We start from the raw sequence: 13,307 nt of genomic DNA on the forward strand, positions 1-13,307 counted from the left end.
CCAGCGTGCATCTCAAGATAACCAACAATAACCAACAATCAGTAAGGGATACACGATTGATGTCTTACACAAGTTTTAATCGAGATTATGCTGAATTTGGTAATTGTACATGGACTTCCTGTTAGATGACGTCACCCTTTACTTTGAATGAAGATTATAATGCTTGGATTTTGTCAAGACAAGTCCTATGATGGTTTTGTTTGCCAGCACAAGGGGATTGATAAATGGCATTAAATTATGAGGAATGTCAAGCTGTTACATCACAAGGTTGACTATTCCCATGTCTGAAGCAATTGATTAAAATATGAAACTTATCAAAGCAAAAAGAGTCATTTGATTCATGAATGTGATGCAATGGGGAGACATTTTTCAAATATTCATGTGTCGAGTTTCTTGATAGCGGGGGCCTTATGACAAGTCCAACCATTTGGTAGAAGTTATCTTTTAAGCCTCTTATAGAGTCTGACTTTTAACCCTTTTGTTGGGTGTCACTGTTCTTCAATGGCTTATGCTTCTGATGTATGAGAATACCAGTAACCGGATCTACATGGGTGTGCTAAAAGCCATCAATGTCAATACCACTTTAAATGACCTTGAAGTATGTGGCAAGCTTTTCCATGTTTTGACAGAGTTCTAATCACACTCCTAAATTCTAGTTTCTCTCTCTAGGTGTGGCTACATGACTAGTCAGGTGGGCGGATATAAACCTGCCCTAAGCAATCCCAACAAGAATGTAATGGTAATGTTCTGCATCTTTTGTATGAAGGTCACCTTTCTTGGCTAATCTATCTATGGTCTTGAAGTGGGCGGAACTATATTTGAACATAAAGAGAGGAGAACAAAGGTGGTTACATTTGTCGATATGATACAGCCACCAAAATCCAGCACCTTTCACCTCCAACTACAAACCACATGTCACACTCCAAGTTATAAATAGGGATCCCGATATGCTGTGAGAGAACAATTTCTATACCATCTGAAGCAACAACAGTGTCTGCTGAAGGAATCTCCTCACCTTTTCTGAGGAGCAAGTGTAAGCAAGCTTTTTTCCCAGAAACACGACATCTATGACCTGGATAATCGGTGAGCTTTCCCTTCTTGCTCGTAGACGTTTCTTTCTGATAGATGCCAGTAGAAGAAGAAAAATACATCAGACGACTTGAACCCATGGCCCCCCACACATAGGACAAGCGCCCCTATATCTTCCTGTCCACCATGCATCCACATCAGTACTCGTTATGCTTGAGTTTGGCTTTGCCAGTGCACCTGTCTGCCGTCCACAACGAATACACTACAAAATATACAACAAAACTTATGTCAGTACTGCCTGGTTGTTTAAGATCCATAAAAACATAGTCAATTTTGCAACAACTGCTGGGGGAAGAGAGTCAACATCATCACCATGTGTGCGTAATGCCACATTGAATCTTTGCAAGAGGAGATCTTGTTGTATGTTGTCATAAACATCAGAATTATTCAAACAAAAGAGTATTCATCAACCCAAGCTCTACCTAGCCAATAACCTAGTTTACAGTACTCTCCTAGGGGCTAGGTTATTGGGGACGAGAGAGGATCCTTTGTTGTAGTTGGGGATGTCAAAGTTACAAGTACAACAGCTTGATGATGGGCAGCGCACGGTGGGCCGGGCAGCCTGTTCGGGCTGTAGATAGCTGCAATGGAGGCAGGGCTGATGGAGCTACTTTGAAGGAGGCCCAAGGAGGCAATGGCTGCCCCGACTCCACCCGTAGCACTCATCTGTGAGCCAGGCAGCTTCCTTGGCCATTGGCTTGCACCCGGCTCATCGACTGCCTCTTCTTGGGACATTTCACATCTTGCTTTTCAATCTGATTGCTCTCACGAGTCCCCTTTCCTCCAAAGGTGAAGTTCTCTAAGGGGGGGGGGGACAAGCTGCCAAAGAAGGCACACAATCTCTCGGCTCTGTATTCTCTCTTCACCGGCATGCGTAGAGGAGTGAGATGGCCATGTCATTGTAGTAGAGGCTGATCTTCTTGTTGGGGTTGCATGCCTAAATGGAGAAGATAAGGTCAGTGTTGATGTTGAACCTGCTAGGTGTGGGTGACGCGGTGCTGAGCTTGAACTCATTGACGGTTGCCTTTGTAACTGATAATTTTGACGCCTTAGGCCTCAGCACTAGGTGCAGTACACGAGCTGCACATGTGCACATATGTGTTAGCTTTGTGAGCATAATGTTTGTGTATTATAGGCCAATCAATGCATCATTTGCATGTATGCATGCAGAAATCGGAGTGCAGTAGAAGTAGTACAAATCTGCCCTCATCCAAATAGACTGCATAGCACAAGCCTACATCTGAGTAATATTGAACAGAGAAATATTAAGGCTCTCCGAGTTTTGAGACTCAAAAATATACAGAAAGTTGCAGAGATGACAGGTTGGGAAGGAGTTCCAACTTCCAAATCTAGTGGCTGAATTTAGTAGGTGGGTTAGGGGCAAGCCTTGTGAAAGCTGGCGATCATTTGCCAAAGCTACAGGAACTCACGTTTCGGGAGCAATGATGACTTGACAGATGTGGGACCCATCTCTGATGCTTTTCCTACCCTGACTAATTTAGAATTGATTGGATGTTGGAAGCAGCAGTGTTAGAATGCGGGACCTCACCCCACTAGGCGCAGGCTGATTTTGTGTAAATGTGCAGTGTACTAGGACGTGGTGCTGATGGGTCAAGATCGAGCCTTGTCAAGGCTGGCCAGTGAATGACGAAGCTGTAGGAACTCACAATCCTTAATAATGATCATTGGTAGAGGTGGGGCCATTTTTGACACCTTCCTGAGGGTGGTGATATTGGAGCGACACTCTGCATGATGGTGTGAGACCTATGGGACCACACTAAAGATGGGAGCAAGGAATTGTAATGGGTCACTTCGTCTTGTGGACAGCTTTATGAGGAGAGACATCGTCTTTCGCTCAGAGACACACCAAGCACCAAGACAGCTTATGGAACATGTGACAGCTTGTCAAGCAGAGACGAGATCAAAGCAGAGAGGCAGAGGGTCAGGAGGAGTAGAAGCTCTATTCAGAGAGGAGTTACTGCCGCGGCCCGCTTGTGCATATTGTTCGGAGAGATGCTCGGGCCAAATACATGTGGGTGAGATTGAGGGCTGAGACAGGCAAATTCTTGTACATTGCTATATGTTACTTTCCTCCCATCACATCGGTGTATTTTGCACCTGGAGGACAATCCCCTTTCTCTATATCAGATGAGGACATATGGGAGTTTTCTAGAGATGGTGACATCATTCTCTTGGGGGACTTTAATGCCTGTACGAGAAATCATTAGACAACTCCTTATGATACCTCTAATGAGATTATGAGAGAGCTAGATACCAGTGATGTGGGGCTTGACAGACACTCATAAGAAACGACCCAAACTATTTGGAGCAAGTTACAGAACGGAGAGAACGAATATCCTTATTCCAGCTGGGATGGTTACCTCTACCACCACCAAGCAATTTGTGTGGCCGTACCATTGAGGAAGAAAATCATAGAAGAAGCACATGCTTCGCCTTATGCAGGCCACTGGGGTATTCTCCCTACGAATTTAGCATTGGCAAGATATTTCTTTTGGCCAAGCCTTAAAGCACACATCGATCAGTTTGTCAAGGAATGTTTGGTTTGCCAAAAAGTCAAATACAATCGGCATAAGACGCCAAGGTTACTCCAACCTTTGCCTCTGCATGATCAACCTTGGGAGAGTATCGCCATGGATTTTATTCCGAATCTTTTAAAGACTTAGATTGGAAATGATGCGATCTAGACCATTGCGGATAGACTTAGTAAGCAAGCTCACTTCATTCCAGTTAGGAAGGCGATCAAAGCGGACCACATGGTTAGGATTTTTCTAGCATAGATCTTTAAGCATCATGGGATGCCCAAGTCTATTGTGATTGATCGAGATCCTCGCATGACAGGAAATTTTTGGTGTGGTTTGTTTGATAACCTTGGCACGAAGTTGAATTTTTCTTCTGCATATCATCCCCAAATGGATGGGCAAAATAAGATCACCAATTCCACAATGTTGGATATGTTAAATCTTATGTGTCAGACAGACAGACTGATTGGGAGAAGTATTTGCCCCTTGTCGAGTACGTGTATAACAATACCCTATATTCCGCTACGGGGAAAGCACCCTTTGAGATTCTTTATGGTAAGTCTTTGCTTCCACCAATCATTTTAACTTAGGATAAGATATTTGCAGCATTTGAGTTTGCCCGGGATATGGACACGGCCTACGAGCAAGTTAAGAGAGAAATTTTACGCTCTCAAAAAAAACACAAGAAAGCTGCGGATAAGCACAAAAAGAATTTGGACTTAAAAGTCGGTCAATTGGCTTTACTCAAGTTTGAGAAGGCATCAAGACTAAAGAAACAAGCGCTTCATAAGGGGGAAGTGGTAAAACTTTCCAATCGTTATTATGGGCCGTTTAAGATAATTGACCAAGTGAACGATGTGACATTTCGATTAGAGCTACCGCTTAATTGAAGGATGCATAATGCTTTCCATGTTAGTTTACTATGATCATATGTGGGACCGCCTCCAAGTCAGCCTATTGCTGAGGAACCTCTTGACGTTGAGGAAACCGAAGAAATACTCCAACCGGAGTAGATCATTCATCATCGGGAGTGGCCACTCAAGTTCGGAACCATTACACAGAAGTATTTGGTAAAGTTCAAGAATTATTCTACTTTAGACGCTCAGTGGATGACCGAGCAGGAATTAGCATCTATCCTGAGACTCTGGAAGGATATGTACAAGCACTATAGTTGAGGAAAATTCTTTACAAGCCAGAGGGATATTGCTAAATGGAGTATTTTTCTATTTTTTTGAGTAATTTCTATTTATTGAAATTAGGATATTTACATGTGTGCACTTGAACCGTAAAGGTTAGGAACTGTAGATCTACTAGAATTGATAAAAAGCCATCAGGAACGGATAACTCTGATGTGTCATATGATGGGTGACATTAAGCATTGCGAAGGGTTGTATTGTTAGTTCGGTGGGAGAGACCGGGAAGTGGATATTCCTGATGCGTCACATGATGGTGACGGGAGCTTCTGAAAGGGGATTTTCCATTGGTCTGGTAGGAAATCTGAATTGGAAAAAGGAATACCCGTAAAGACGCAAGCACAAGAATAAAGATGGGTTTTGAGAAGCTTTTTCTAAAAAGCGGAATACTTTTAAGCTTTCCGGGAAAAGCATATGCTTTTCCGCGAGGAACTGTGTTTGCATTGCATCTGTGCTTGAGAACTGCATCCAAGGACGCCTTGTGTGAGTTTTTAGCTCACAAAGTTTTATTGAGTTTTTAAATAGGTTCACACATTTTGACCGGCCGCCCACTTATTACTTGAACTAAAGCAAGGTACTCTATAAATACCAGCGCTATACGAGTAGTTGTTTCGTGTTTGTGCTTTCTGCAGGTACTCTTTTACGGAGTAGGAGTAAAAAGGCCTTGGTCTACGCTCAAGGACTCTGCAAACAGAATCAAGAACGACTGTAGAGTTCTGTACTCCGTGTGCAGACGGAATTGAGAGCTCGTCTCTTGGAATTTCCCGAACGGGAAGAAATCGACCATTGAGTATGAGATTTAGAACGAAGATTCTCTTTGGGGGGGGGGAGGGGGGACCAGCCCATCTTCTGGCACCCAATATTGTGTCGATCTTCTCCCTTATCTCTTTTGGTTGAAAGTCTACATATTTTCAGCTTGTTCAGGGACATGGATTCCATTGTTGTTATATGTTGATGATATTGTGTTGATTTCTGACTTACCGGAGGGTATGCAACGACATTTGGATGCATTTACATAGCTTTGCGGAGGATAGTGGATTGTCTATAAACCTTGGTAAAAGCAAGGTTATGGTGTTTAACAACACACCGCAGTGGATCAGGACTACATCCACTTATGGTCAAGAGATCATGGAGTACACAGATGCATACACCTATCTTGGGGTAGTCTTTACTGGGCCAAGGTTTTCTTTGAAGAGGGCAACAAAGACCAAACTGACTAGAGCGTATGTGGCCTTGGTAGGATTGGAGAGGATGTGTTCGCAAGTTCAGTTCTAGGAACCCCAACCAAAATTCTGGCTCTTTGATACCTTGGTAGCGTCAGCTATGCTCTAAAGATTGGGGACCCTCTGTGGGTCATGATGGGTGGAGAGGTATGGAGAGGCCCTTGGTATCTATGATCACCCAACTGATTAGAGCCAAGGCCTCTGTGCCACATGAGATCATTAGAGCGGAGTTAGCAAACCCTCCTATGGAGATAGAGGTGCTTAGCAGATCAGTCTCCTTTATGCAGAACTTATGGGATACTCTAGAGACAGATATGCCACATTGGCCATTGAGTCCTCCAAACAATGAGCTTCACAAGGGGACACAACATGCTGGTATGCACAAATGTCAGCATGGTTCCAGATACATGGCTTCAACATGGACAGATTACCACCCTTTTAGTACTCCCTTGATGCACCATCCCTGTCTCTTACTCGCACGGAGATTACTAGACTCATTCGCCAGGACTTGACCCAGTTCGACACCAAGAGGACATAGATAGAGCCAGCACAGGAGTTGGGCACGAAGATGGCTTTCTATAGAGAGCATCTTCTCCAACTCACAGGGGATGGATTTGTGAATCAACCTAGCTATATGGATACACATCTATCTCATGGGTTACGGTGTGCCATTGGTCAAATACGGACATCTTCACACACAGACTAAGATTGGTAGATTAAGAGGGATACCGGTAGCCAGCAGGATATGCCATCTATGCCACACAAGGCCAGAGACAGAGATGCAGTATATATGTCAGTGCACAATGTATCACGCGATACGGGGTCGCTTCCACTATCTATTTAGAGAAGGCTTCGAACCTTACTCCAGAATCATGAGCTATCAGGACCAGAGTTGTCTTGGATTGTATTTGCTTCAGTTGCACAGACACAAAGACAATTTATTGAGGAGATCTAGAGAGAGACAATCCCAAAGACAAATTGGACAAATAGAGGAGCAGCCACCACTGCAAAGCTCAGCCTAGACTCACACACCGCTGTACTCTCATTGACCGAGCATTGGAGTTAGGAGATTGAGATGCCCATGACTGAGGAGAGGAGACTACCGCAGAACAGCGATACTGTCTCGACATACAAAGTGCAGATGAGGATGGATTAATGATCACACATACCCCACATAGTTCCAGCTAGTAGCACTTCTAGTTTCATTTTATTTTTTTGTACCCAAACATGGTATTAGATTCACCAGTTTGTAACGGTTTGGTCTCATAGGTCATTTTAGCCTCTTGAAGAAGTTAATATATCATTTCATCTCTCCCCCTTTTTGTGTGTGTGTGTGTGTGTGTGTGCGCACGCACGCGCGTGTGTGGAACCCTTGAAAAGGTGCAAATGGACATCGCATGGCCACTGTGAAACGGCTGCGGCCAACGGGTTTCTCACATCGAGAACCTAGGTCGGTTGGACCGGTCGGGCCACTTAGCACTCAATTCTGATGAGTATAGAAGCCTGTGTGCGCCAAATGGAATTTGGGCCACTCGGCAAGTCACAACTTTATCAGTTGGTGGGAGCTAGGAACTTAAACTTAAGGGGGAAACTGGACACATGGCACTAGGAGAGCAACCTGCAGGTCAACACACACTCCCAAGACTCTCATCCCAAGAGGGGGTGCCCAAAACTGAGAGAGAAGGCTGATTTTCTCATGAGTGCATTTACAGAGTGTGTGTGAGTAGTGGGTGCAGGTTCACAGCTTTAATGGAAAGCTTGGCTTCTCCTTTGTCTCATGTAGCGCGACGATTTGCTCTTGCGCATCTCTCTCTCCCCTTCTCACATATGGTAATGCCCCACTAATTGGGCTACTTAGATGATCATGTACAATTCTGAAGGTTTTATGCACGTTTGCCAAGGCAAGAGCCTTCTGAACAGGTACCGGATTCGCTAATTGCTAATTCCCCACGGGTATGCACAGTTCCATCACGAAAGATTGTGAATTTACAGAGTTTTCTTGCGTGAGAACTCGTCCAAATTACACGGGAACTGTCCCATTGCGTGCCGGAGCCCTTGGGACACACGTAGCCGTGTTCGCTCCGCTAAAAACAATCAAAAACAAAGAATTATAGCTGCTGTGATGGTAGAGAAGAGAGACCAAGTACCTCAAGAGGGATCTTCCTCACATGGCACAGAGAAAGTTCAAGTCTTCAAGATGAGGACATGTTGTTCAGAGCTCAACTGCGTAGCTACATGGAAATGTTTCAGCAGTTGTCCAACAACCCAAGAATGCACGAGTTCTTACAAGCTCCTACAAAAGAATTTCAAGCTCCGACACACAGCATGACTGAGCCGTTGCACGAAAAGGAGATTTCCATTGCACAGACGACTCGTGATGCTCGAGGGAAAGCCCATGTGATTGAGCAACCAACGGTGCCCATTGATCCCAAGCAATTTGCTTACTTGGACAAGAACCATTTGTGAATGGTCAAGGGAGTAATGAGCAAGCTATGAGTCAGACCCTTCTGTTACGTACTTCGTATCCTCGTTATTTTGAAGGTGGTTCAGTGTTTCAAGCTATGACTAGACCTTCCACACGTTATATGCCAGGGAATGTGTTTAGGACAATGCAATTAGGCATGGTTAACCCTATGTATGGAACATGGGTGTCCGACCAGGTTTTCACGGTGCCTATGGCCAATTTTGGCTGGAACACATTTTGGTATAACTGGTTTTTTGCAGCCATATCCAAAATGCAAATATGACAGGTAAAACAGGTGATGCAAGTGCTGGAATGGACAATCGTGGAGCACCACTTTTGCGGGCACCTGTTTCTGACAATGTGACTCCTTTGAGTCAGCCTAAGGAAGGAAGGTGGGCAAGGAGTGAAGTTTGAAACTTTCAGGGGAACTGAGGATCAATTGAAGGCTTTGACCTTCATACAACAGTTTGATGCAGCTTATGCTGGAGGAAACTTCACAGAGTCTTTGAAGATATGCAACGTTGGCACTTTCTTGGAAGGGAATGCGCTTCATTGGTGACCGCATTGTAGAATCAGGATAAAGCCCCTACAACGTGGGTCCAATTCAAACAACTTTTTGCACCTGCATGGCTTACAAACAGTTTTTAAGTGGATGTGATGAAAGAATGATACAAGTTAAATGCTAAACAGTGTGCAAATCTCGAAGAGTACAATAAACAGTCCTGAGCCGCACTATTGCCAGTAACCTCCTATAGGTTTGTGTCATTGTCAGAATAGATTGAGAAGTACTAATGCGGATTGCCCACGAAAATCAAGTCACACGGGACGCCCATTTTTGGGCTTCCCATCCCCACTTGCTGTCCCACCCTCTTTTTTACACTGAAAATCCATTTGAGCCCCATCCCCCGTTCCCCGTCTCCAAACGCGTCCCTTGTGACTATGCCAACGACTACACCGCGGACAGATCGAGGAGATCCGGACCCGAGCACATCGAGCTGCTGAGGAGAGACGAGCCCAGATCATAACTCACCCCGTGGCGTTCATTAGGGAAGCTCTTGCTCCCGACCCTCCCATGTACCTCATTTTATACCCCCCTCATTAGCACAGGATGGAGCCAGCTAGATTGATGCATTTGCATGGTTATACTACCCTGAGCATATAGACATGGTTATAATACCTTGAGCATATAGACATGCACATATCCCTAGTACTACAGCTCCACCCATCCCCATAGATTTCATCATCCACCAGAAGACCTTTTCTTTTATTCTATACCAATTTGAACTATTTTGTCTTTTCCAATAGACAGAAGACATACATGTATACTTGATTTGTCTCATAGGCCGCCTTCCGCCTCACATATACTTTGAAAAGATCTCTCTCTCTCTCTCTCTCTCTCTCTCTCTCTCTCGTGCAAATGGGATTTCGTGCAGGTTCAGCAGCGTGCACAGTTAGGGTTTTGTGCAGATGCAGTAGGCCCAACAGCGCACGTAGTTAGGGTTCTGTGCAGGCTCAGCAACGCGTGCAGGTCTCGCTCTCAGCAGCGCGCGCGCAATTAGGATTCGCACGCAGCTCTGTGGCGCGCAGGCACACAGAAGCAAGGTCTCCGATTGAACCCCACCTGCCCTCTCTCTAGCACGCAAAGGGCAGCCAGTGCTGGTGCAGACCAGGGAGATGAACACGAGAAAAAGGGACCTTGAACTGGCAGGGAGTAGGGCAGGCTGGGCAGCTCACAGGTGGGCTGAGGCAATTTTAGCTACAGATACAGGCCGAAATGGAAGCAAAACCGGAAAAGCTCGAAAAAGCCATGGACAAGGCGATGAAGGATTACAAGAAAACGGTTGATAGTAACATCAACACGATCAATCGGGACCTTCTAGCCCGCACTGCAAAGTTGGAGGTCGACACGGAAGAGTGGAAGAAGGAGAAGCTTGCCATGCAAGCGGAGATGGACGGATGGAGGATCGAGAAGGTGGGGATGCAAGAGGAGATCAACCTCCTCAATGCCAAAGTAGAAAGTATGGAGGAGAAAGAAGATGGAGAGATCATAGAATCGGAGAAGGAAGCTTTAAGAGAAGAAATCACAAAAGCGCTCACCGAAACAATGGAAGAGAAGATAGAGGCCAAGAGAGAAGAATGGGTGGAGGTAATCAAGAAGAAGATGAAGGCGGAGGTCAAAGAAGAGTGCAAGCTTAAAGGAACACTATTGGTGAATGCCACCATAGAAGAAGAGAAGATGCGGCAAGCTCGGAAACTCAATGTGAGAGTAACCGGGCTCAAGGAGACAACCGCCGAAAACGATGGGAAAGAGTTATGCACAAAGCTTGGATATGTAGACACCCCCGTCCCTTTCGTGAGTGCATGGTGGGTAGGGAGAGACCCTACCAAGAGAGCGCTCATGTTACAATTCACTAACCTAGAAGCAAAAATGGCGTTTATGAAAAAAAGAGTGGCGCTCAAGGCATTGGAGGGAGACCCTATCTATCTAGATGATGACCTCACCATACTTCAAGTGAAACATAGACAAACATGCATGCCTAAGATAAAAGAATTGAGGAAAGAGGGGAAGAAGGTATTCTGCCGAGATGGATGGATCTTTGTGGACAGAAAACCCCTCGCACAGTGGTTCATGGCCTATGAGATGATGATAAAGGATGTGCCTACAGAGCTACACATCGCAGTTTGGAACTGTAACGGGGCCATATGGACATACCCAGGACGGCTAGAGGAGGTGATGGAGAGACATGACATATTGCTACTTACAGAGACACATCAGAGACCGGAGAGAGGGGGTACCAGTGGGAGTCAGCTTACAGGAAGACCATGCGGCATAGTACGGCACGAGGATCAGGAGGCATAGCTATGCTACTTAAGAGTGGATGCAAGGACAAGTCTAGGTGGTGGCCAGTGACCCCGAGGCGAGGTACATGTGGATTAGGTTACAATTATCTGAGTCTCGGATGCGCTCTACATTGCGCTATGCTACTTCCCTCCCAGAGGATCGAGATATGCCACACGTGGAGAGGACACTTCTACTATTGCGGAAGAGGAGGAGGAGACCACCTTAGTAGCGGCAGCAGTGGGTGACTCCTCATACTCAGTTCTCTAGGAGGACATCTTACACTACACACAGGGTGAGGTGCTCCTGACGGGGGACTTTAATGCCCAGACACAAAGCAGGCAGTGTGAGATATATCACATGGAGGACCCAGAAATGATGCTTGCTATGGAGACAGAGGAGACAGGAGCCATTCGGCTCTCTGATGACACAGGACCAGATAGCACCATATATGGGCACCACTTACTAGAGCTCGGCACCTGACACCATCTCGTTATTTATAACGGGATGCCACAGTGGCCCGGCTCCGGTGCACTGACTTGCTTCCCTTTGGGAGGAGGCGGCAGTACAGTAGATTATGTCCTGGGGTCCAGAGAGACAACACAAGTAGTGACCTCTTTTACCGTCCCACCTTGCTCGATCGGAGCAGACCATACATACCTCTCTTTATCTCTAGTGGGGCCACCCATCACATCTCCCCCATCTAGAGGCACACCCCATATCACTGTCTACTTCACACAGGACCTGGCAGACATTTATGTGCATCATTTCTATGATGGCTTACTTAAGAGGGATCCCACAACACCCCTGAGTACACTCACTACACAACTCTCTTACACACGGAAGCCACTAGCAGCTTCCCACATCACACACATACAGGCCACATAGTGAGATCCGGGACTATGCCCCAGGACCGATGGTATGATGGTGAGTGCAAGGCGCTCTACAGGCGCCTCCGCACACAGCAGGCATTAGGAGCGATCACCCAGAGGAAGGTCAGACGACAGATGCGGCATCTTACACGCCACAAGCGGCAGGCATACGAGGAGGCTCAATATTGGGATCTATATCATTTATTCATGAGCAGAGATGCAGCCACAGCTTGGCGCAAGATTAGGGAGCCTCGCCCCCCTACTCCCATAGAGGACCCACAGATATGGCATACTTATACAGAGAGCCTCTACCACGTCTCCCATCAGCCACCGATACTGCAGCCACTAGAGCCTCGCCCCACCACATCGACTTTCTTCACTGCACACATGATAGAGAGAGCTATTCGACACCCAGCATGGGAGATCGTCAGATCATATAGGTATACAGAGTGAGCACATTATATATGCAGTCCATACACTTGCTCCTTTTATTGCTTGCTTGTTTAACAAGGCACTCGCAAAGGGCTTCCCAGCTGAGTGGATCATGCATACTATAGCACCTATCCACAAAGCTGGGGACATGACGGACCCAAACAACTACAGGATGATTATGATTGGCCACACGTTGGCCAAACTCTATGGTGCAGTGATGGAAGCGAAGTTGAGTACTTATGCAGAGAGAGAGGGGCCATGCGCTTTTGGCCAGGCCGGCTTTAGACGAGCCTTCTCCACCATCGATCACATTTTCACGCTGCCTTGTCTGATTGACCAGGCAAAAGCACGGAAGAGGAAACTCTATTGCTGCTTTGTGGATTTCCGCAAAGCCTGCGACACAGTGCCATGTGAGCGACTCTTCCAGAGACTTCAGTCGTTGGGGATACCAGCTGAGATGACTTGGGGGATCTATGCATTGTATGAGCAGGTACTGGGGCGAGTACGATGCCCAGGAGGCCTATCAGATCCTATCAGATACCATTGCTAGCACCGTTGGTGTGAAGCAAGGGTGCCCACTCTCACCTACTCTATTTGGGCTCTACATCGACAAGGTAGCTGACTTTATTGCTGCTTTGTGGATTTCCGCAAAGCC

The 13,307-nt window shown here is 46.1% G+C and overlaps 1 protein-coding gene across 6 annotated transcripts in view; it reads right to left on the minus strand.

Moving 5' to 3' along the window:
- Positions 1-319: 319 nt before the first annotated feature.
- The window catches only part of SFR6 (sensitive to freezing 6), a 183,051-nt gene continuing 170,063 nt past the window's right edge, over positions 320-13,307 (minus strand). For 3 of the 6 annotated variants that reach the window (XM_086500485.1, XM_086500486.1, XM_086500487.1), the window contains one exon: positions 804-1,291. In XM_086500485.1, coding sequence (XP_086356611.1) covers positions 1,151-1,291 — 141 coding nt within the window. In that variant the 3' untranslated portion in view covers positions 804-1,150. Of the gene's footprint in view, positions 1,292-1,401; positions 2,170-13,307 lie in introns of all 6 variants that reach the window. The other 3 variants (XR_015186465.1, XR_015186466.1, XM_086500484.1) reach the window with 3 other exon arrangements.

The sequence above is a fragment of the Adiantum capillus-veneris genome, chromosome 25 (genome assembly GCF_014529385.1).
Source record: "Adiantum capillus-veneris isolate H3 chromosome 25, ASM1452938v2, whole genome shotgun sequence".
Taxonomy (NCBI): domain Eukaryota; kingdom Viridiplantae; phylum Streptophyta; class Polypodiopsida; order Polypodiales; family Pteridaceae; genus Adiantum; species Adiantum capillus-veneris.